This window comes from Athene cunicularia (assembly GCF_003259725.1).
Source record: "Athene cunicularia isolate RWA chromosome 1 unlocalized genomic scaffold, athCun1 chr1_part1, whole genome shotgun sequence".
Lineage (NCBI taxonomy): Eukaryota > Metazoa > Chordata > Aves > Strigiformes > Strigidae > Athene > Athene cunicularia.
Window position 1 is genome coordinate 129036682 of NW_020799091.1, and position 24197 is coordinate 129060878.

The 24197-nt window shown below is 40.0% G+C and overlaps 1 protein-coding gene across 2 annotated transcripts in view; it reads right to left on the reverse strand.

Moving 5' to 3' along the window:
- The window catches only part of LARGE1 (LARGE xylosyl- and glucuronyltransferase 1), a 333162-nt gene that overhangs the window by 145315 nt on the left and 163650 nt on the right, over window positions 1–24197 (reverse strand). For both annotated transcript variants that reach the window (XM_026852223.1, XM_026852234.1), the window contains 3 exons: window positions 22962–23263; window positions 17014–17096; window positions 2410–2533 (listed from right to left, as the gene is read on the reverse strand). In XM_026852223.1, the coding sequence (XP_026708024.1) occupies window positions 2410–2533; window positions 17014–17096; window positions 22962–23263 (509 nt within the window). The remainder of the gene's footprint in view (window positions 1–2409; window positions 2534–17013; window positions 17097–22961; window positions 23264–24197) is intronic.

Here is a 24197-nt window from a genome sequence, read left to right on the forward strand (position 1 = left end):
TCTGTACTGAAAAGCATGGAATGAAATTAAATGTTTTCTGTAGCAGTATAATTGTGTCCCAAAACAATGAAACATTGGTGAATGAAAGCGGAGCAGAAAATTCTCAAATTATTGTTCAATCTAAACCCTTTTAAATGTCAGTAATTGGTATTGATTACAGGTTTAAAAAAGAACTATGGAAGGTCATTAAAACTGAAACATAGTATATCATGTAACACTGGATCATAGATCACTACAGAGAGAGGTAGACTTTCTAGTAAACATTCCAGCATCAGGTCTGTATTTTCCTATCACTGGACAGCATAAAATAGCTCCCAAGAATATAGGTGATACATGAACCTAAAATAATCATTAAATCTCCTCTAGAGGCTATGTAGGAAACAAGCGAGATGATCCTCCAGCTGTCTGTAAACAGCTCCTGTGTCTTCTAAAACTTGCAGAATGATCTGGATATGAGCCAGCATCATACCTGGCTTTTTAAACCTCCATTTACAAGTTTTTGCTGTCCTTTGGCATTGTCCATCACATTCATCTATGCTAAGTACTACTTTATATTGCGGTTTTCGGTTACTGAAGTAAGGGAAATTGCTTGGTATGCAGTATGATGAGCTCTGAGCAAGAGTAGCAGACCTTGAAAGATATATTTATGTATCAATACCTGCATCCAGTAAGAAAGTGGTCCCCAACTTAATGCCTACAGGTTACATGCAAGACCAGTGCTGCGTCACCAGCCATATAAAAATCAAAGTTGAATGAAGAGGGAGGGACGAAACAAGACTTTGCTCTGTAGCCTCCTATCTGCACAGTGTTTTGCCTATAAATCAGCAAGCTGGGGATCACTGAAGTAAGCTCTCTTGGTTATTATTTATTTAACTAGATTGGACCATACCCAAATGACCAGAAGGAAAACACTAAGAGATCTGTCTTCCCCAGTGGAGAGGCTAATTCAGCACTGTAAAAGCCCACAATTTGCAGGAAAGCATGTGTAAGACAGACACGCACCAGATTTACAAGAACAAACCTCTTCCTTGCTATGAAGCTATAAAGAACAGAAGGGAAATCTCTAGCTAATTAGGTTAATATCAGCTTATGGCTTCATGTAGAAAGACCAAAAACCCAATAAAACCATCTAGAAAAAAGTATTTTTCTCAGGGATCATTTTTCCCTCTTCCATCTCTTTCTACAACTTTTTGTACTCATATTTATACAACTTGGTGTGCTTTGAATTTACGCCTTAATTAGCACACCGATTTGCTAAATTTTGTTTTTTACTTGTTTCAGGGTGGTGTTCAGAACAGTCTGATAAGTCATACAAATTACTGCCACCAACTCCAAATGCTAAAATCTGAATACTTCATTCTACCTCCACAGCTAAAAATCATGCAGCTCAAACTCAATGCTGTGCCTCCATGATCTAATTTAAACTTTGTAACTATGAAAAGATAATTACTTTAAGCTTTCAGTAAGTGATTTTTTTCCCCTTGGAACTCTCCTTTCTTCATATTCATTCATTTTGAAAGGGCATCCAGATAAAAAGGTAGCTATTTCAAAATGTAATATTGATACCTCATCAGAGTGTATGTACTTACAGTGTTACCCACCCATGCTTAGGGGATGCAGGGAAGTTCAGTGTATCCCGTAGCAGACTTGGGCTTATTGAACAAGATACTTAAGTGCGGGAGAGCTGAGCACGCACACGACCAATGTGATCAAGCAATGCCCGTTTATTACAACTAAGAAAGCCCTTTTATAATGTTCTCCCGCACACGTGAGTAACATGCAGTACAAGTCCTCAAGATTGGACAGTTCACTTAGCCCGTGCTTTAAACCTTCTTATGACTGGATAAAAAGCGCCACATCAGCCTCGCCAGGCTTCCTGCCTTGTGTAACTTCCTCTTCCATCCCAACCCCTTCCGGGGGTTGTTTGTCTCGTCAAGTTTCTCCCCCCTCATTCAGGGTCACATCCTTATTGAATTCTTGCTCAGGCTGAGGCTCTTATCAGTCTTGTTCTCACGGAGGATTGCTCACATGTCCATTCTCTCGCAGAAAGTCCTCTTGAATCCCAACACTTAAGATTCCACCATTGCTACTAGAAAGCGGTATCCTTAGCAAAATATAATGTGACCAGGTGCAAATCAACCCAGGCAGCCAGAATCCTCTTGATAGCAGGTAAAATTCTAAGCTACTAAACAACATATTCCATTAGCAGAGAAACTGCACTGATTTTAGCCATTTAGTATCTTCTAGTTAAGTGTAACTGGGGCTATAATCATGTAGATTAGCATTAGTTTTAGCTTAATATTTTAGCCAGCAGTTCTCCCACAAGTCACCAATCCAGAGAGATAAATATAAAAGGGATGACATGAAACCAGAATTGTATGAGTAACATTTGTATTTGTCTTTCTTTACCTTGAGCTCATCTGCATCATAGAAGTCTATGCGCACAGCAGGGACCATCCATGTCTGGAACAGAGTTGCCAGGATCTGTTTAGCAATTGCATCTGCGATGAGGTGGAAGTGGAGTGGGTTTCGCCTGATATGAGAATGGAGAGAAATGCATTAGTTCAAAGGTTTCTAATTCCTGTTGTAAAAGGACAACATCAGAACTTGCAAAGCTTTATCTAAGACTAAGGTCTCAAGGTAAAGCATACAGCATGTTTGGTGGAGTCCTGCTCTGTATCCTGCTGATACACTCACAATTTGAATAAATGTGACAGCAGAGAAATACTGGATCAGGTTTTGGGTGGTTGTAAATAGTTCCTTTCTTTTCAATGGAATGTGATGATTTACAACAGCAAAGAATGTGGTTCCTTCTACCATCTCCTTAAAAGAAGGCTGAATTAATCCCCCTTTGGGGAATTGAGCTGTGCAAGTGACTGCTTTCAGTTTCTAGGTCTATCTGGTAATTTATCTTTTTGGTAAGTGAGGGTGGAAGGGAAAGTTGAAAAATAATCACCTGAATGAGGTGAAATTCCAGGACCACTGAGTTTACACACATCTTTTCTATAAAGTAAACTTGAGGTATCAACAGCTGTCCTATGGGAACCCAAAATTAGATGTTTCAGGTGAGTGCTTTCTAGATACTGGCATAGTGAATAGGATTGAGATTGTAAATCTCTCCACATCCTTGTTCCTAGAAGGGAGGAAGGGCTGAAGAAAAGCAGGAAGTATCTTACTTCAAAACACCAGACTTGGGTTCACCTCTGTAGTTATAGAACTTGGCCTACGTGAAAAGCTTTACAAAATCACGAAATCATTTAGGTTGGAAAAGACCTTGAAGATCATCTAGTCCAACCATTAACCTAACATTGACCATTAAAACAAGATGAGAGGAGCCAGTATCAACAAGAGTGGCAAGGTTTGAAAAAGAACATGGATTTTTCTACAGTAGTGTGAACTTGGACATCACAAATACCATGTTTAAATCCCTTAACCTTGACTCTGTCTTTGAGGGACAGTAAGCCACAAAGTCTGATCTTTATTCAGCTTCTGTGGTAGGAGTATGAAAACCTGCCAGAGGAAGTTAGTCATGATTTGTAGTCTTGCACGTTTATCCCTAGCTTATCAACTTTCCCTGTCAGCAGAGAAGGACACAGTTTGAAGAAGCCACTAAGAATACAAATGGTTCATTTAGATTTCAGCATTGGTTCACACTTTCTTCAATCCCTGAAGTGGAATAGTGGAGTCTCGTTTCTGTGAAATTTATAAAGGTAAATGGATGTACCTGTTAACTGATACTTTTCATCTAAAAAGAGGAGCATTTAGTTTCAGATGGTTAGAGTGGAAGATGACTGGTGCTACTATATTCTACTGTGTGAACAAGAAGTGAGGAAGTCTATGCTAGTTCAGGCCAATGTACTTCCATCACACTTTTAGGCTTAACCCAAAAGATGAAGATTATTTCTTTCTCCATTTTCTGCATTATTAAAAAATATGTGCCTTTTTCTTCAATGCTACTCATCTTGCTTTGATGAATAATATTCTTTCTCACTGAATAAAGTCTACAAGAAAGCATAACAAAACATATAATAGTTCACAGTATCTCTGCTGGCTTTAGCTGAGAGTTAATTTTCTTCATGGTAGCTATTATGGGGCTGTGTTCTGGATTTGTGCTGTAAACAATGTTGATAACATAGGGATGTTTTAGTTACTGCTGAGTAGTGCTTAGGCAGAGTCAAGGCCTTTTCCGTCTCTCCCACCATCCCACCAGTGAGGGCTGGGAGGAGATTTGGGAGGGGACACATCAGGACACCTGACGCCAACCGAACAGAGGGCTATTCCATACCATATGACATCATGGTCAGCATATAAAGCTGGGGGGAAGAAGAAGGAAGGGGGGGGACATTCAGAATTACAGTGGTTTGCCTTCCCAAGTATCCATTACACGTGATGGAGCCCTGCCTTCCTGGAGATGGCTGAACACCTGCCTGCCAATGGGAAGTGGTGAATGAATTCCTTGTTTTGCTTTGCTTGAGTGCACGACTTTTGCTTTACCTACTAAACTGTCTTTATCTCAACCCATGAGTTTTCTCACTTTTATTCTCTTCCCAACACCACTGGGGGGGTCAGTGAGCGAGCAGCTGTGTGGAGCTTAGTTGCTGACTGGGGTTAAACTATGAAGTATTGTAACACATCTCAGCAAGAACAGGAGATTGTTGTGAGAAGCAATGTATGGCTGGATTATGTGTGTTAGAAACAATGCACCTAAGATCCAAACCAATACCCAGGGATGCCAGTGAAGCTGTTGTATTGGCTTCAAAGGCACTGTGGATCAAACAATGTGCTTATAGGAAAAGCAGAAAAGGGCTGGTTAGAAGCCTTATATATGAGATAATCATAATGGTGGAATAAACCCACAGCTGATCTGCATTTAACAATATCCAAAACACTAAGTCACAACATGCTTTCCAAAAAGACAAAGGTCTTTCAATCTCCAGCTTGCCCTGGAGTGAAGAGGGGAAGTGAGAGGCATAGGCTGCCAGCTGCTGATGTCCCATTACCAAGCTAAAGAGATTACATCAATTATATCTGCTTCACCAGCCCAGCAGGAGAGAAGAAGAGGATCCTGGCTCATGCAGATTCTGCAGTTACAAAACACCTTCCCAAGAAAAATTGGGAAATAGCAGTGATCAGAAAATACAATTTATTAACAGAAAAAAGGCCAAGAGAACCAGAGTACACCACCAGTGGCTTTGGGTGCAGGCAATGCAGTATCTCAAGGCACACAGGTGTTGAATGTCAACATACACATTCCATATAGGTCCCTCTGATTAGCAGGGTCTGAGTCTGGTATCTGGTAGGACTCTTTCCCAGCTGGTGTTCTTTAGTAATTCCTTTTCATTTTTTTCAGGGTCATTTTTCTACATATTGCAAAGTAAAATAAGAAAAGTAAAAAAACAGTTAAAAAGAAGAAAGCTACATCTTCTTTCAAACCATCACTTAGTTAAATGGAATTGATATAAAATATTTCAAGATGAAACACACTAGTTGAAAAGAAAAAAATCTGCTACAAAGACACTCAGATGTTCAGTAGCAGTTTACACTTATCTGAATGACCCAGAGTGTATGAAACTTAAATGGGAACAAGTGGGTGAGATTTTCTTTAGTTCAGCTCCTGCTGGGAAAAAAGAAAAAAGGAGTAGTTGTACTCCTACACAGAAATCTCTTTCAAGTTGTTAGCCTCATTCAGCTGGAAGGAAAGTACGTGTCAGAGGCAAAGCAGAAGATTATCACTTTAAAAAATATATCCCCTAAACAGAATAGTGACCTGCTGACATCTACAACTAAATGTGCATCAGCCAGAGAAAATTTTACTCCGGACAAGATTTTAATTATGTGAAAAGTGAGGTTTCACATGGTGCTAGAAGCCAGCAGAGCACAGACTCAAGCCTGGAAGACCTTCTGAAGGTAAATACTAGCATACAAATAGATGACATCTTTTACCTCTTCTGGTGTCTGCGATATGCAAAGCCTAAAAGATATGGATTGCTTCTACAGTAAGTGTTCATGAAAGAAGTTCAGAAACCTAAAGATCAAACAATATCCATTGTAAAAGATACAGAAGAGACTCTTTAAGATTAGAAAACTTTCTCGAGAAATATGAGAAAGGGGTGTCATCATTATTTGTCTACATGATTGAATCACTAGCTGTAAGACTTAGGGGTGACAATCAGAATATTGTGAAGGATTCTACTGAAAGTTACATTTCATTAGACTCAGATGTTTTGTTGTACCATCTGGTGTCAGTGAAAGCTACTCCACTCTTCAGACTGATCTTCTTTCAGGACAGAGACATTTTGGGATATGAGGTTTATGAAACTGAAATAAAACTGTATTGTTCCTATTATAATTTAAGGGATGGCCATGTGGCAAGCCATCCTTCACAGGCATTTAGCAGTTACAGCTTAAAAAGTTTGGGAAAGGCAGGGTGAGATACCAGGCTTCCAGAGGGAGGTTTGACAGTCCCTCACTTGGGTAACAAGGAAGGGTGGCATGGCATTTGAAGAAATTTAATGAGCAGCTGAAGACACTGAAGTTTGCTAGTGGAAGTTGAGTGGTATGGAACTGGAAAAAACATGATGCTCTGGTTAAAGAAAAGCCCCACTTCTTTCTGTTGTGAAGGCAGGCCAAGTTATGGAAAGGATTTCAATGCTGTGGTTTCCTGCAATAGCAGGGGAGTTAATGAGAACCCAACAGGTTCTTCCCAATTCCCTGAGCCTCAGGACTTCAGGGCAAGACATCTTTCTTGGGTTGAAGGGAACCTGTAATCAAGTTTCAGAGAAAATGATGAACAACACAAACCTCCTCTTCTGTCACTCCAAATGTGACATGGACTTCCTCCGACTTCAACTTTTCTAACCAACTCAAAGCATGGTTGCGTGTTCTGTTTATTTTTAATACATATAACTCATTTTCCACTGGGCATGTCAAGAGAGCCAAAAAACTACACATGGTAGAAGTTGGTTGTATCCTGTACTGCTGGAAAGCACTGTACTGTAAATGCTGACAGTATATGCAACTATGGAATAATATAGGACAATATATGACAGGTTTGATAAGCTTCTCTTACAAAATCAATAGGTTTTGGAAAATTCCCAGTATTCATGTGAATTTGTATGTTTGGAAGTCAAGGTTTCTAGTGTCCTGGTTTTCAGAACAGACAGCCCTTGAAATCTGAGCCCCAGGTCTGCCAGATTTCTCACTATAGAAGCAGGTGTTGAAACATCCAGAAAATTTCTCACAAGGTCCAGAAATATTTAATCTTGTTTATCTCAAAGATTTTGAATATCTGAATTTTTGCCAACTACAACTTTTTACAGCTTCTGCTACACAGAAAATGCTGACTCTTTTATGTCTTAATGTGGAATAATGTCATTTCAAAATACAGGTATTTCCCATCAAGTAGAAACTCAAGCTTTTAACTACTCTATTTAGAAATCTGCAAATCTTCATAAATTATTTCCACTTATTTTAAGATCAGAACACTATCTGACAAAGTAAACCATACGTAAAGAACACACATTTATTTTCCTAAATTGCTTTCCTCAAAAGTGAATGAAAGATTTTGGCCAAGATTTTCAAGCACAGATGCTTAAATATAGGCTCTTAGGCCTAAATATAGGAGTTTAAAATGAACGCTCTCATTTTCAGAATTGCTGAGTTCCTAATAAAGTTAGTAAAACTAAGTCAGTAATTTTAATAGTCAGGCTATGAATTTAGGGGCCTATTCTAAGGTACCCATTTCTATATATATTTTTTTTATCATGATGTGTTATTTTTACATTTCAAAACTCCTTACTCTTCATCAGAGTTTTGATCTGCTTGCTCAAGCATTTGTGGCCCATTCTTTTTTGAATAGCCACTGCCACAAAGTTAAATACAAAAATCTACAATTGAAAAAGGGAGTAGTGAACCAAGACACAAGCTTTTGTGTTAGCAATTCAAAATACAGCTGGTTGGTTGCAGAGTTCTCTCTCTGCAACAGAGGAATTTTATTTTCCGAGAATATTAAAAAGGTCAGTAGCCCAGGTGGTTTATTTCAAAACCCTATACTTTATTAAGGGAAGCACAACGAGGGAATACCTTTTATACCTGTAACAAATGGTTACAAGAATTACAAACAGAAATTATAAAAGGCAGCTTGGGAATTACTTCTTTTTTTCCAATATGCCCATATGACAATCCCTCTCTCATATGGGGAGAATTTTAATGTGAAAATCATTACAGATTTTTCATACCCCTTTACATTGAGTATTGATTAAAATGCTCCCCAAACTCTTGGAGAGATCTTGCACTAGCTGTCTCATTCATGGATCTTGTTTTTTTGTGCTAAGTTACAGAAAGAATTTTAGGAAATAGTAAGAGATTTCATGGGTAGATTTTTTTTTAAACATTGCTTTCTTCATTATGCCTCCATTGTTCGGACAGCCAGAAAATACAAAAAGAAGTATGCATTACTGATGCATCTCTACAGATCAGAGAAACCCATTCATGCTTTATTGTTTTTGACAGAAGAATCTCCCACAAAACTGACATGTTAGAAAAGTTGAAAACAATGACAGAGGTTTTAAATTCTCAGATTAACTCCATTAAGGCAAGGTGGTCTCCATGGAATACACCCATTAGATTACATCAGCTTTAATTACCAGCCACTGCTGACTTGTGAGTCCTACTTGGAAATTACATGTCATCCTTTTTATTTAATTTAGATTTTCATTTGGTTTGTCTTATTCTACTTGTTCCAAGAAGAGAAAAGTTTATTATTCATACAGCAATCTGTAACACTTTTTCATATCCTAATCTTAAAAATGCTTAGTCGTATGCTTAAGGTTATAAACAGTCTTCTTAAAGCAAAGAGGCTACTTCATATTAGAAAACATTTACCAAGTTGACTGGTTTTGTTTACACTACAAAAGCTCACCACTGTTATATGTCACTATTGCTGTAGGACAGACGGGAGCATAGAGCTAAAGAAGTAAACACGACTTCTCCAGAGAAGAGGGACTAACATAGGGAGAAAAATACCCAACAAACCAGTATTAAGTGGCACAAAAGAGAAGTTAATTTTTCACAGATTCTCAGGTTGACCTAACTGCCAGCAACATAATTGTGTAATTTTGGCTTTTCTTTGTTCCCAAATGAAACATGGTGTATAGCATGTCTTCGGAGAAGACACAGTACATTAAAAATCATTTTAGCTCTTACTCCAGTTCAGACTTACCTAAGTAGAGACAGAAATTATCTTTGCAATACGAAACTATAACTTGGGGACTGTTTCTGTGGCACTCTAAGCTTTACAATTTTCAGAAACAGAGTAAAACACTGAAAGTGACCAATGTAACTTGGACCAGCAGTTGTAAAAGTTTCAAGGAGAGTTATTAGCCACAGGACACTGCTTCAGTTTTGAAAAAGAAATGCAAATATATTTTGCATACTACTATATGCACTGTTTCAAGAAGCACTTGCATTTTATATTGCGCGTTTGACCCAATATCTTTAATTTTTAGTGTTTAGTCTTCTGCTTTGGAAAAACTAAAGTTAAGTTGCACTTAGGACAGGGTTATCAGCTTGGCTGTGTTAAACTGGCTCAGAGAGACTTTTTTTTTAATCCCTGCAACAGCTTTATAAAGTCTTTCATAACTAGTAACTAGATGCCCAAGAGAGGAAAGCAGGCAAGTTGCAGACTAGGACCAAGTACTCACTCCACAAGCCTCCCTCTGTGCAGCACTGCCAATGCATATTTATCAGAGTCTGCAAACACTGCACTATCCCAGCTCTGCTGAGTTTCCTCTGGAGAACAGACTATCAGTTGTCAAATTGGGTGCTAAAAGCTGCTGGGATTTTGTGGCTTGACCATACATTTTCTAAAGACAAAACTGGAAGCAAGTTCCTTTTCCACTGGGAATGAAACGCATTTCTGAAGTACAATGTTCTTACAAGGAATCAACCACAACACCCTTTTCCCACTCTCTGGTACATTAAGACAGATACAGTTTTTCAAATGGTTTGAACAAGTAGCTTGCCTAAGTCTCACGATATATATGGTATGAGTAGAATAAGAAACTTGCTTTTTTAGACATAGGGAGAGCTGAAATGTTCAATATGCGAGAATTGCTGTAGAGTGATGACAAAGAGAAAAGACAGCACAATCCATCTACGGATACTCCTGTGGTTTTTATTGTTAATGACCCAGCACCTCTGCTGTTTTGTGTCTATCTAACACTCTAGTACAAAGCTGGGGGTGGTGTTACAAATATGTTAATGCATGGAAGGAAAATTATTAGACTTACATGGCCTCTTTTTCTCACCATTTTTCTATTAGAGGAGTAGGGATTTCCTACAGAAGTACGGAATTTAGGTACCTCATTTTGTATCAAAATGCACAGCTAAAACATGCTTTAATTACTAAACTAGGTGGAAATGCTAATAAAAGCACATGACAGCTCCATAAATTCCAGACAGATCCACTGAAATCATGGCTGTTACAACAACGGAACAGGTGAGGATATTAAATGTGGTTGATTTGAGGGGCCCATTATTTACCACTAGATTGCATTCAGGGTGTTACAGGACAGGATTGAGGTGTAATGCTCAGCTGCCCAAGAAGAACCCACACTACGCCTAGTTGCATAATAACAGCTGTGATTTCTACACAAGCTCTCCTACACTCTTGTGACAGCCAAATTCTGTACCTGCTATATCAGTTTTGGTTAAACACTGACGATCAGAAACTTAAAAAAAGGAAAAAAATAACCTATTTGACAATATGTTTGGATGTGTGTTTGTTCTGCTCTTGCAAAACTATATTTGCAATTGAATGTGGTAGTCCTACAAATGAAGGATCAGTAGCTTAACCTTTCAGATTAAGACAGAACAAGCAAACTTCTTCACTGGAAACATACAGTGCTTTCAACTGTCTGTTCTGCTTGGCTTATTGAACAATGACAGCTAGGATGCATTCCCTGGTGCACATTTAGGGATTAGCAGAAGAGACATCTCCATGGATATTTTCACCCTAAACTCAGATGGTGAACTTGCTACTGATGTCATGAAGCATCCAATATGTGAACCAAGCACCTAGAACTCTCCTAACTCATTCCTCCTGATGCAGTATCATCACCTGTCTCAACCTTCATTCCTACATTTAAATAGATCCTATCATCTAAAAGAAGCCCTCTTTCCAGTCATCGTAATTTTTGAAGTCCCTACTAGTCTCCAAAATTAATATTGTTTGCGCATGGCAAGCAATGCAAGGAATCTTGGTTCTAAATCAATTTTCAGCTGAGCTTGTTGTTTGTTTTTTGTTTATTCTCCAGTCTTCTTCACCACTACCAATCCAAAGGCAAAGATCCAAGTGAGAGTTTCTAAGGCATGACCCTCTGCACATGTAACCATAGCATGAACAGGTGCTTAAGAATCCTGTGTTTTCTAGAAGATAAGGAAGAAACGTCCATAAGAAGCTCTGTCTTCTTTGAGGACATCACAGAATCAAAGAATCGTCTAGGTTAGAAAGACCTCGAAGACATCCAGTCCAACCCTTAACCTAACACTGACAGTTCCCAACTACACCAGATCCCCCAGTGCTATGTCGACCCAACTCTTAAACACCTCCAGGGATGAGGTCTCCACCATCTCCCTGGGCAGCCCATTCCAACGCCTAACAACCCGTTCTGTAAAGAAATGCTTCCTAATATCCAGTCTAAACATTCCCTGGAGCAACTTGAGACCATTATCTCTTGTCCTATCGCTTGTTACTTGGTTAAAGAGACTCATCCCCAGCTCTCTGCAACCTCCTTTCAGGTAGCTGTAGAGGGCGATGTGGTGTCCCCTCAGCCTCCTCTTCTCCAGACTAAACACCCCCAGTTCCTTCAGCCGCTCCTCGTACGACATGTGCTCCAGACCCTGCACCAGCTTTGTTGCCCTTCTTTGGACACACTCAGGTAATTCAATGTCCTTTTTGTAGTGAGGGGCCCAAAACTGAACATAGTCATCGTGGTGCGGCCTCACAAGTGCAGAGTACAGGGGTAAGATCCCTTCCCTGTCCCTGCTGGCCATGCTATTGCTGACACAAGCCAGGATGCCGTTGGCCTTCTTGGCCACCTGGGCACACTGCTGGCTCCTGTTCAGCTGGCTGTCAATCAACACCTCCAGGTCCCTCTCTGACTGGCAGCTCTCCAGCCACTCCTCCCCAAGCCTGTAGCGCTGCTGGGGGCTGTTGTGCCCCAATGCAGCCCCTGGCATTTGGCCATTTGAAACTCCTACAGTTGGCCTCAGCCCAATGCTCCAGCCCACTCCCACCCAACTTGGTGTCATCTGCAAACTGACTGAGGGTGCACTCAATCCCCTTGTCTAGATCATCAATAAAGATGTTAAACAGGAGTGGCCCCAAAACCAAGCCCTGGGGGACACCACTCATGACCAGTCACAAACTGGATTTAACTCAATTCACCACAACTCTTTGGGCCCAGCCATCCAGACAGTTTTTAACCCAACAAAGTGTGTGCCGATCCAAGGTGCGAGCAGCCAGTTTTGCCAGGAGAATGCTGTGGGAAACGGTGTCAAAGGCCTTACTAAAGCCAAGGTAGACAACATCCACAGCCTTTCCATCATCCAATAAGCAGGTCGCCCTGTTGTAGAAGGAGATCAGGTTTGTCAGACAGGACCTGCCTTTCATAAACCCATGCTGACTGGGCGTGATCCCCTGGTTGTCCACTATACGACTTTTAATGGCACCCGAGATGACCTGCTCCACAACCTTCACTGGCACGAAGGTCAGACTGACATGTCTATAGTTTCCTGGATCTTTCTTTCTGCCTCTCTTGTAGATGGGTGTCACATTTGCCACCCTCCAGTCCAATGGGACCTCCCCAGTTAGCCATGACTTCAGGTAAATCATAGAAAGTGGATTGGCGAGCACATCTGCCAACTCCCTCAGCACCCCTGGGTGTAACCCATCCTGTCCCACAGTCTTCTGTGCATCCAAGGGGTGTAGCAGGTCTCTGAGCACCTCCTCTTCAACTGTGGTGACCTCAATCTGCTTCCCCTCACCATCTCCCAGCTCATGGGACTGGGTGTCCAGGGAACAGCCAGTTCCACTACTCAAGACTGAGGCAAAGTAGACATTGAGCACCTCAGCCTTTTCCTTATCCTTTGTTACCATGTTTCCCTCTTCATCCAGTAAAGGAGGGAAATACTCTCTAATCCTCCTTTTGCTATAAATTTTAGAAACATTTTTATCCTTAACAGCTGCAACAGTGTTGAGCTCTAGCAGCACTTTGGCTCTCCTAATGTTCTCCCTGCATAACTTCACTACATCTTTACAGTCTTCATGAGAGACCTGCCCTCTCTTCCAAAGGCAATAGATTCCGCTTTTGGTCTTGAGATCCAACCCAAGGTCCCTGTTTAGCCAGGTCGGTCTCCTTCCCCTCCTGCTTGGTTTTCAGCACACGGGAACATCCTGCTCCTGTGCCTTTAATGCTTCACTCCTGAAGTATAACCAGCCTTCCTGGACTCCCATTTCCTACAGGGCAGCCTCCCAAGGGATTTTATTAATCAGTCTTTTGAACAGGTCAAAGTTAGCCCTGTGGAAGTCTAAGGTGGCAGTTTTATTAACCTTTGTTTCTCAAAGGATCGAAAACTCAATCATCTCACGATCACTGCACCCTAGATGGCCTCCAACCTTTACCTCACCCACAAGCTCTTCCCTGTTCACAAGCAGCAGGTCCAGGAGGGCACCATCCCTGGTCAGCTCACTCACCAGCTGTGTGAGGAAGTCATCCTCCACACATATCAGGAACCTCCTGGATTGTTCCCTCTCTGCTGTGTTGTGTTCCCAGCAGATACCCACAAGAACAACAGCAAGTGACTGTGAGATTTCTCCCAACTGTCCAAAAAAAAGCTTCATTCACCTCACTGCTTTGGTTGGGGGGGTCTATAGCAGACTCCCACAGCAAGATCTGCTTTATTGGTCCTTAACCTAATCCACACACTCTCAACCCTGTTATCACTATACTTGATTTCTGAGCTTTCATAGCATTCTCTTACATATAGGGCCACTCCACCGCCTCTCCTTCCCTGTCTATCCCTCCTGAAGAGCTTGTAGCCATCAGTTGCAGTACTCCAGTGGTGTGAGGCATCCTACCACGTTTCTGTTATAGCTACTATGTCATAGTTCTCATTATGCATCATGGCCTCAAGCTCCCCCTGTTTGTTGCTCATACTGTGTGCACTGGTATAGATGCATCTGACATGAGCTAATGAATCCAACACTCTTTTGTGAGTGTGGGTCCTGTTCCCTACCAGACCCTTCTCAGATGCTTCCACAGTTCCTAAACATCTTTCCTTTCTCTCAATGAAATGGCAGAGGGAAAGCCCTCATGAATGCCTCACGAAGCCTTGGCATGCTTCCCTTAATCTTGTTCCTAACATGCACAGTTATCTCTCTGTCCCACCTCATATCTAGTTTAAAGCCCTGTCAATAACCCCTGCTAACTCCTTCCCCACAATCCTTTTCCCCTCTGAGACAGATGCATCCCACCTGTCTCATTTGCTGCAAGCAGACCAGGTGCCTTACAAAACTCACCATGATCAAAGAAGCCAAAATTCCAACGGTGGCACCAGTCTCTGAGCCACGTGTTAATTAGATATCTTTTCCATCCCCTATCAGTGGTTTTCCCTTCCACTTGAGGGATTGATGAAGACACCGCCTGAGCTCCCAAGCCTTCAATTAGCCACTCCAGTGCTTTGAAGTCCTTTTTGAGTGACTTAAGACTTCTCTCTACCACCTCATCATTACTTGCCTGGATAACCAATAAGGGGTAGTAATCAGAGGGTTGCACAAGAGTAGTGACTTTCCTTTTAATATCTCTGACCCGAGCCCCAGGAAGGCAGCAGGCCTCTCTAAGGTATGTGTCTGCTCAACATATGGGCCCATCCGTACCCCTCAGAATAGAGTCACTCACTACAATCACCCTTCCCTTTCTAGCGAACAATTTAATGTCTAGTGAAAAAATCTAGTTCTAGGCAGGGATGGACTTAGATTTGTTTTTAACTATTTTTTAAGCAATCAAGAGAGATAGGTTATCTTGAATGTAACTAATTGTACTAAAGTTTCATTAGTTATACTGGACTTTATTTTGATCACCTCTGCTGAGGTAGACAAATCCTTTGAGATGAATAGTACTGCTAGTTAAACAGCAAATATGTTCTTGACAAGGGCAGAATCCACCAGACTTAGAAATACCAATGTTATTTCCCTTTGTTCAGGTTCCATATCTTTAATATATTTCCAAATCATATTTTGTTTATAAATTTGCTAATTGCTCCAATCAGTGGCTTATGTAAAACCAGGACATTTCCTTTAAGTAACACAGAGAGAGACTGAACCTTTGAGCTGTGAGATATCTATTGTTTACAGAACATTTGGAAACCTACAGAGTATTACAGTCTTCTCAAAATGGATGCAAGTACTAGGAGAGAAAAATGGTGAGAAGCTAACTACTAAGGATAACTCATGTCACCATAAAAATGTGCATTTGCAAGAAATTCCTTAGAAATAATGATCAAAATGATCAAAATAGACAAAATGTCCCACATCTTTGCAATATAAAGCCAGATTACACTGAATAATTCTGATGTGTAATTGGAACTAGATATAGTTTTAAAATCTAACAGGATTTTAACAATCAGAAAAATTTTAAGAGCACAATACCTCTTTTTACTGTTGTTTTCTACTGTTCTGTTTATTTTAGCACTGTTTTTCTGCTCCTAGCCCTCATCTAACATGAACATCTACTTCTGGGAAGACTTGAAAAGACTATGTGTTGATAGCGAAAATTTCTCTCATATTTTGGAGAATTTCCCCTCTCCAAGGGCACTCTAGCCAACCTCTTAAACAATATTTACTGAATCTCTTTCCACATTGTACAAGGCGACCATTTACATTCTTTTACAAAGCCTACAAAAAGTGGGTAAAAGTTGAAATGGTGTACTAAAACCACTGTAAGGGAGTGATTGCTAAGACTGTTCCAGCAGAGGATTGGAGGCAAACATAAGGAGCAATGTGGGGGAGCTGGAATGCCCCACTACAACTAACTATAGAAGATATCAGCACATGATAAGGATAAGAGTCATCCTCCCTTGTATGAAATTATCATTCAATATAAAGCAGCATATTAAAACTACTTCCTTAGTAAATTCTTCATACTCTAAGCATGTTTTATTATTCTATTTGTCCTGTTTGAGGCAAAAAGTCTGACCACTTCCCTATTTTAATCTACTTTCTGCAACACTGTTGGAAAACATCTCTGATAGACATTACTAAACTGGACAAGGGATATATGCATATGCCCACACACAGTCTTAGTAATCACTCCCTTATAATGGTTTTAGTACTCCATTTTAACTTTTTTTCTGGAGCTATTTATTAAGGGAATTGGCTATTTTTTCTTCATTGTACATTTATGACTCTCTCTCTCTAACTGTGCTCCATGTGCTAAAATCAGGTTGAAAAGCTTTCTGAGGGGCTGCAAGTAGCCCCTCCAAAGCCAGAATAAATAATCTGACTTTAATGAAATAATATTAATGGGGAAGCTGGGATAGCCAAGTAACAAGTGTGCATTTATGTGTATGGCTTTCAAATTACCATCGACACCTGTATCATAAACTGATACCAGAAATAGGCTAAATGGATACAGTGCTGTTATTACTATTGCTATTATTTTACAACATTCAGGAGTGTGCAGATGCCTTACAGTGCAGATAGATACTGTTCATATTCCCACACTTGCAACAGGGGTAGCAGGTGGATCTCTGATCCCTCTAATTCACTGTAGAAATCTTTACACAGGTTAATCCAGATGTGGTGGTTATACATTTCATGCTTCCTTCCTTCCAAAGAAAAAGCAACCAGGAAAGGGAATCTGAATTCCTTCTGAAGTAAGAGAGTAAATGTAAAAAGAACTTATTTAGCCATAATCAGATATACAGTATATAAGAAAAGAAAGCTACCTTTACCTGTGAAATAAGACAGACTTGACAAGTGTGACAACATCCCGACTGGCATTGTACCCTGCACAAACAATGGCAACGTGAATGGTCTGTGGGAGAAAAGGAACAAAAAGAATAAAAATTACAGTCTGCTCCTGTGTTCTAACATTCATTAAGGAGGGCATATACATGACTGCTATTCTTTAATGAGATGATTGTTAAAAGGTTTGAGTGGGCGTTTTGCACCTGTTTGCAGCCTACTTAAGGTAGTTTGTTAAAAACATCTTGAGTCGTAACACCATCATATCAAAGTCATTACTATCCCTAAATTACATCAGATATCTGAACAGAATTGAATTTATTAACGAAGAGCATATGTGTGAACGTCTGTATACACATATACTAATTTAGCAACACACAAATTCTGAGTATGCAAACATGCAGACACTTTAACCTTCAAAGTTTAAAATTATGTCTGATAATTAGAAGCAGATATCCTCTTAGAAATGTTTCATTATTTCTGTCTTAAGGACACCTTCTAAGGAGAGGGAGAACAAGCTCTGATGGATAAGCATGACTGGGACAAGTGGTCTGCCAGGGGCTGGGTACATCCCAACGATAAGATAGGACAGAGCCTGTGAAGGCAGGCAGTCACTACCCTGCCTGTGACTACCAGTACGGGCTGTATTGGGCAGTGTTAATGTGAAGTTAAATACAACACCACCCCCCCACCCCCCATTCTCCTCACACCAGCACCTTGGTAAATTATCACTTATTATGTGCCTTCTTACCTCCCTATTAATATGAGGCAGAAGTTTACTCATCTCCACAAAAGGAAAGGGAAAATCGAAAAGGCATTACTAGTCATTATTCTTAAGGTAGTAATAATTTGAAAAATGCTATTTACTATTCTGTGGTTTTAAAATCAGCCACTGACATTCCCCGGGAACAAAAGAAAATTTATCTTAGCAAGTTTTGACTCCAGCTTCCATATTTTTCTGTTTCTCAGAGGTCACAGAAATGAAAGAGAGTTCACCATACTGGCAGCACAAAGCTGTGACTGGAGACACAGCTGTGAAACTGCAGGGAAGCCTTATTTGGCTTCCATTGAAGCTTGGGTAGATGTTTTTTTCACACACAGATCTCATTTTCCACAGAAAGCCCACTACACAGAGAACAAATGAGGAATTCTGCCTCCTCACATAGTCAGATATTCCCAAAGTCTGGCTTGTAACAGAAGCATATTTACATAAGAGGTGGCATGTGCTGGGAACGTCTAAAGAATCCGTAGCCCCATCCATTAACATCAACTGGTACAGGTTACAATTTGATTCATATAATTGCCAAGCAGCTGTGCCATTGTTCAACCTCCACATGAACATCACAGCTGCCTCCAGCCCTCGTGTGCCTCACAAGCACAGTGAAGATCTGAGGTTTTAAGAGGACTTGAATTAATAAGGTAACTGTCTGTCCAGAGAGTTGTCGGAAAGAAAAGATATCGCAGTACACTTTCTGTGAGGTGTTCAGCACTTTAAATTTATGTTGAAGTCAATAGCAGTTGAGCATGCTCAGCAATTTGCAAAAACTGATTGTGTTTCTTGTGATAACAATAGGAGAACAGAAGATTTTTATTTTAGAAGTGGTTTGTACCATACTTATGGGCATGGGTTCCTGTGGCTGCATAGATTTCTGACACTGCACACAATGCTGCCTCTCTGGTTGCCACAAGGTCTTTCTCTGGTTTCTGGAAAACCTAAGATCCTTCCCTTCAATGCCAATTAAAATAAAACTAGCTGAGAATAATTTCATGTCTGCTTTAAACACTTCACCTGAAGATGCTGGGCCAGACACAAGGATTTTATGGGTTGTGACAGAATAGCACTGTCATATCACTGCCAATGTAATTTTATACAACCTCTGCTTGCCAGAAAAGCTCTTCTCACACCCTCTCCATCCACTTTAGAACTCCCCTCAAAATCAGAGTTAATTCTGTCAAGGACTTGCCCACATCTGTTCTCCTCTTCCTAAATGAGTTTGTTTCAAAATTAAAAGCATGCTTTCCTTGCTGTCTTATAGCAGGTGCTGTTGTCTTGCATGCTGTTTCAGTCAGGGCACAGTGAGAAGACAACACTTGCTGCTCGACTGAATGTCTTTCTCTGGTTCAGAGACACAGGCGAGTTCGTACACCTTTCACTCAGCGTCTCTGCACTGTTTGATACTACATATCACTTCTATTCCCACCTGCCATCAGCTACAGAAAAAGCAATAATCCTCAAATAGAATAGAAACCTAGTCCTTTTTTTCCAAAGTTTTTTCCTGCAGCATGATGCAAGACTCAAAGTCTGTCCCTCTCCTTTTCTTGATTCACTTTCCTCTCATTCATTGTTTAACTGTTAAATAAAGTCAGTGGAAAAACAGGTAAGCCAACATGAGGTCATCAACCTGAACTGTCTGCAGATGTTTGCATCCTAATGAAAAAGGTTTTATTTCTCTTTTTCTCCATGCTTGTTCCAAATACATATTTGGCTAGAGAGTCACTGGCTGTAGCCAAATCCTGGTAAGACAGGGAAATAATGACTGGAAGGAGGAAGCACTTCAAAGAACTTGCATCCTCCTGAGTATACTACTGTAAGCATCAGCTCCCAGATTGTGAAATTAGTCAGCAGCATCACAACTCTCAAACTCTTCATTTTTCATCCGTAGATGGCTAGAAGATTGTATCCCTATCCCACCAGAACTGGCCACTGTGATTCACACAACCTCTGGACTCAATGACTGCAGCTAACAGGAGTGAAGCCACACAAGCAAAGAATGCCTCAACTCCCACAATATATGGCAGACTGTCTGGTTGGTCCAACATGTCTCTCCAGACATCTCACACAAGGGCTCTGCATGCTACACTTGCTCCTCACTGTTTACAATCCATGATAATTCCATTTGTCAAACTCTAGCCTGGATATTCAGAAGTCACTGCAGGACCAAACTGAGCTCGTTGAAAGTGTCCATCCTCTTACAATGCTCTTTTTAAATTGAATAATAGGCATGTTTATCACTAGTAGAAGTTGCAAGAAGTCCGGACACAGGCCATTCACTGAAGCTGCTTTTAGACAGTGACACTAATTGCAGCAACAGATTAAATTATGATATATCTTGCTTTCCAGACTCCATGAATTCTTCTTCCGTTTATACGTACAGGTATGATGGGTAAAGAAAACACTGTGGAAGTTAATCACACTCTTCTTCCTATAGAGTGGGGATCAGGGACACAAAGAGTACTATTTTTTATTTTAAATAGTTTAGGAAGCATTCAGGCCCAGGTATGTCAAGGCATTTAAGGAAGTTAAGCTTCTTTAGAAAAGGGAGTTTAAATAACACCAAGGTGCATGTTAACATAGTTTAGAAACCCTTACTTAACCACTTCAGACAAGGAAAAACTGTTTCTGAAGCAGTATTCCATATAAGTTCATTCTGGGGTAATACTAATGGGAAGAAAGTATCCAAAACAACATGAAAAACTGTGCCTTAGATCCCATGCTGATAAGAAGTATAAGTTGCCTAGAGAAACAGATATTATTTTTCCTCCTCAGGTGACCTTTCGGAATGGTGAAATAATGACCTTAACAAACTAATTAATTCTTACAGTTAAAATAATATTTGCTAAACCATTTCATACTTCAATAATTTTCTAGTAGTACTAGCCAGGTCTACTACTGCAGTTACTTAATCCTTCACAAGTAACTGTTGAATGTGATTAAAGAATATTAAAAGCATGTTACAAAAATGTAAATATGCTACAAATGGTTCCCAGAGGCAGATAACATCTGGTTTTCTTGTATTAGAGTCCTTAAGTTGATTGGGGCCTGTTCTTTGTGGCTCTGGAGCACTACACACTTAAATCTATTGAGCAACACCATTGAGAATAGTAACAATACAAATACTCCTGTAAAAATGCTTTGAACGTTAATGCCCACTAAATGCTATACTGCTAATTAACCATTTTATAATATATAATATCTTTAAAATATATTTATAAATACACAATTCAAACAAAATGCCCAGTTTATGGAGGCACAAGCTGGAAAGATATTTGGTTAACATCTTAAGAAAGAGCCATATAATTCTGTTAGCTTCCATCAGCATTATGCTCTCTGAAGCCTGTTATTTGTGTCCACATTTGTGTAAAGACTATTCTTAACTTGTATTTCCAAGGTTCGTGTTAAATTTTTTTCCTACTGGGAAGGCATGACAGGGATCTGTTTCCTCCAGGAAGAAGGCCCTTGGTTGGAACCCTGATTTTTTCCTTGCAGTATACCTTCTTCTCCCCCAGAGCCCCAGTCTTCTTCCCAGGAACCCTGTCTTTTTCTACCCAAGTTGTTGACTTGCTGCAATATATTCCAGGCTCAGAGGCTAAAAAAGATTTCATTTAGACCTCTGAAACACTGAAAATGGAGGGGTGAATGGAGTCAAGACACTACTCACACAAACATGGAACCAAAATCTACAGTAATGGGATAAATGAGGAGACCTCTGGCAAATCTGATAATAAGGAAGTTTAATTTTAACTTCCACTGCTGTTACTGAATTACTGAGTGAATTCCTTAAGAAAAAGAAGAAAAAGCTATTTCGTTATCAGAATTGTGTGTGGTGAGATATGAGGATCGCAAATAAAGTGAGGTTTTGTATTTTCCATAACCATTGCCTCCAGCACAATGCTAAACCCCACTGAGCAAGTAAATTTATTGGCAAAACACATTATAAACTGAAAGGCCACTTAAACTATTTCTCCTTTAAGCTGCTATTTTTGTGTCCCAATTGGTTGATACATTGAACAACAAAGAACTGGAATTCAGCTCATCACTCCTTAGCATGATAATAAGGAAGAATTGAGGTTTGTTTATTGATGGCATGAACCTTCCCTTATTAAAAGAAATGCCAAAATGCTCACAGGGAGGAAAATCAGACACTCCTTATCAGAAGGAGGGAAAATGAAAACCAGATGCATCCTTTTCCCTCCCCTTAAAATAATGTCAGCTTCTTTTTTCCACACTGACAAAGTTGTCCAACTCAATAGCAGTAATTCATTTTTAAATGACATTTGATATTTGCCCATTAAATAGACTTTATCTGAAGAGATAATTCGGACTTTTTCTCTCCCAATTTTTTTTTTTTTTCAACTTTTATCTTCCCAGTGGCAGAAAGCAAGACAAAAGATGATAGAGTATTACCCTCTTTGTAGAAATAAATAGAGGAAGCTATTTTTGATATATTCACCAGCTGGGATTGGTACAAGGCCTTCAGGAAAGACCTTCTGTTTTGGATCTGTCCATATTTGGAACTGTCATGATTCAGATATCTAACATCTAAATAGCTGGATGACATCCAAAAAACCACTGCAAAACAACCCACAAAAACCTTCTTAGAAGCAGATCTCCTTTTCCCTGCAGCTAATCACACCTCTTGTGCACAGCTCATGCAAAGCAGGTGGTTCTACAGTAGCATTCAGATACACTCAAAGGCACAGGCTGGCACCATAAACCAAATTTTAAATAATGGTAAACCCTGACCTGTTCTAGTACAATGCACAAACAAAGGAGTAAGGCTCTTCAAAGCACTGTAGCGCTTTCATTTCATTTAGAAATATGTGGGGTCAGTTTGTCACAGGTCTTATCAGCACAGCCTGTACTGAAGTCAGCTTGGAACAAGGCTTTGATTTTTATTCTGGGTTTGAGGACACAAGAATGAAAAATACAAAAAACTCTGATAAAATAATAACTCAAAAGATGTTCATATGGTTAAATGTTTTAACGTTTAAAACAAAAAATTAAAAATTATCTAAAAAGTTGTACCCCATAGTCCTTTAAGAGGTTGGTTTCTGAGCAGAAAGTTTCAGGGGAAAGGAGATAGGGATCTGCAATGTCCTTAAAAGATCAAATCTATCAAGCTTTGTTTCTGGCAGGTTCCTTTTCTTTATGTACCTCACATTTTTCCACTGCTGGTTGCTGCCCACACTCAGAGCTGTTCCCTGCCACAATGCCAGCCCGCAGGCTCTCGCTGTCGCCTGTCCCCTCTTCCATGGAAAAGGTTTTGGAGTGATTGCCTCGGTGGTGCAAGGGGCTGCGACTCTGTGCCAGGCTGAGCTGCTTGCGAAGCACACGGTTCTCCTCCTCCACCTCCCGCATGCGGACTTCCAAGCTCTCACGCTCCTGCTGGCTTGACGCCATGTACCGAGGACTGTGGGGCTGGGATTCAAGTGGAGGCAGTGACACTGGCTTCCCATCTGCAAGAGAAGGAAACAAAACACTTCTGTCAGAATATACTTCAAGTTGCGTTTTCCTTTAATGTCAGCACTGTGAGGCAGGGAAGTGTTTCAAAAACAGCCACATTTTAAACAGACTTGGCACTTCAAAGCAATGCTTAAGTGCATGGTCAACACGGACAAATGCTGAAATTCTATGAGGTACAGGTCCCACTAATATTAAAACCACAGTAAAATATAAGCATGTGTTTCTTTTGTTCTGGATAGGGCTGCCTGCCACTCTCTAGTCTGGGAAGAGAGTCAAGAACAGAAGGATTTAATGCAAATAAAATTAATATACAGTTAAACATATTTTAGAAATGGAAGAAAAAATATTTTTCCTATTCCCCATTTCCTCCACATTCAAGCAACAGCATTTTGGTTATCATTTTGTGTCAAACAGCAGCCCCAGCTGATTCACATGTGAGGAGCAGATTCAGCTCTTCGTGAGAACATGAGTTTTTATTCAGCAACACAGTGCTTTCTGAGAAATAAGAGGTTTAGGACAGAAACATTCCATACACATGTGGGTCAAATTCTGGAAAGTATTTTGGGTAAAAAAGACAAGGGAATTTTGAAAAAAAGTCAAATGGCTCAATTCAACACCTTTAACTGAAAAGTTATATTCCAGAAATATGAAACACTTTATTTCCATATTTGCAAAAGGTATCTTCTTTGTTAAAAACAGCAGTAAAAATGAGCTAGATATAAAGTATAAAAAAGACAAATTAACCTGAATCAAAGGTCCATAACAAAAGACAACAATTTCAACACATTCTGCCATCACTTCCCACTATATTATTGCTACCAATTTTTTAGTGAGCAAATAGGGATGCAGCTGATGTGTTTTCAAAGAAGACATATTTTCATATAATTTAATATATATATACATATACACACAGAATGCAAATGCTTG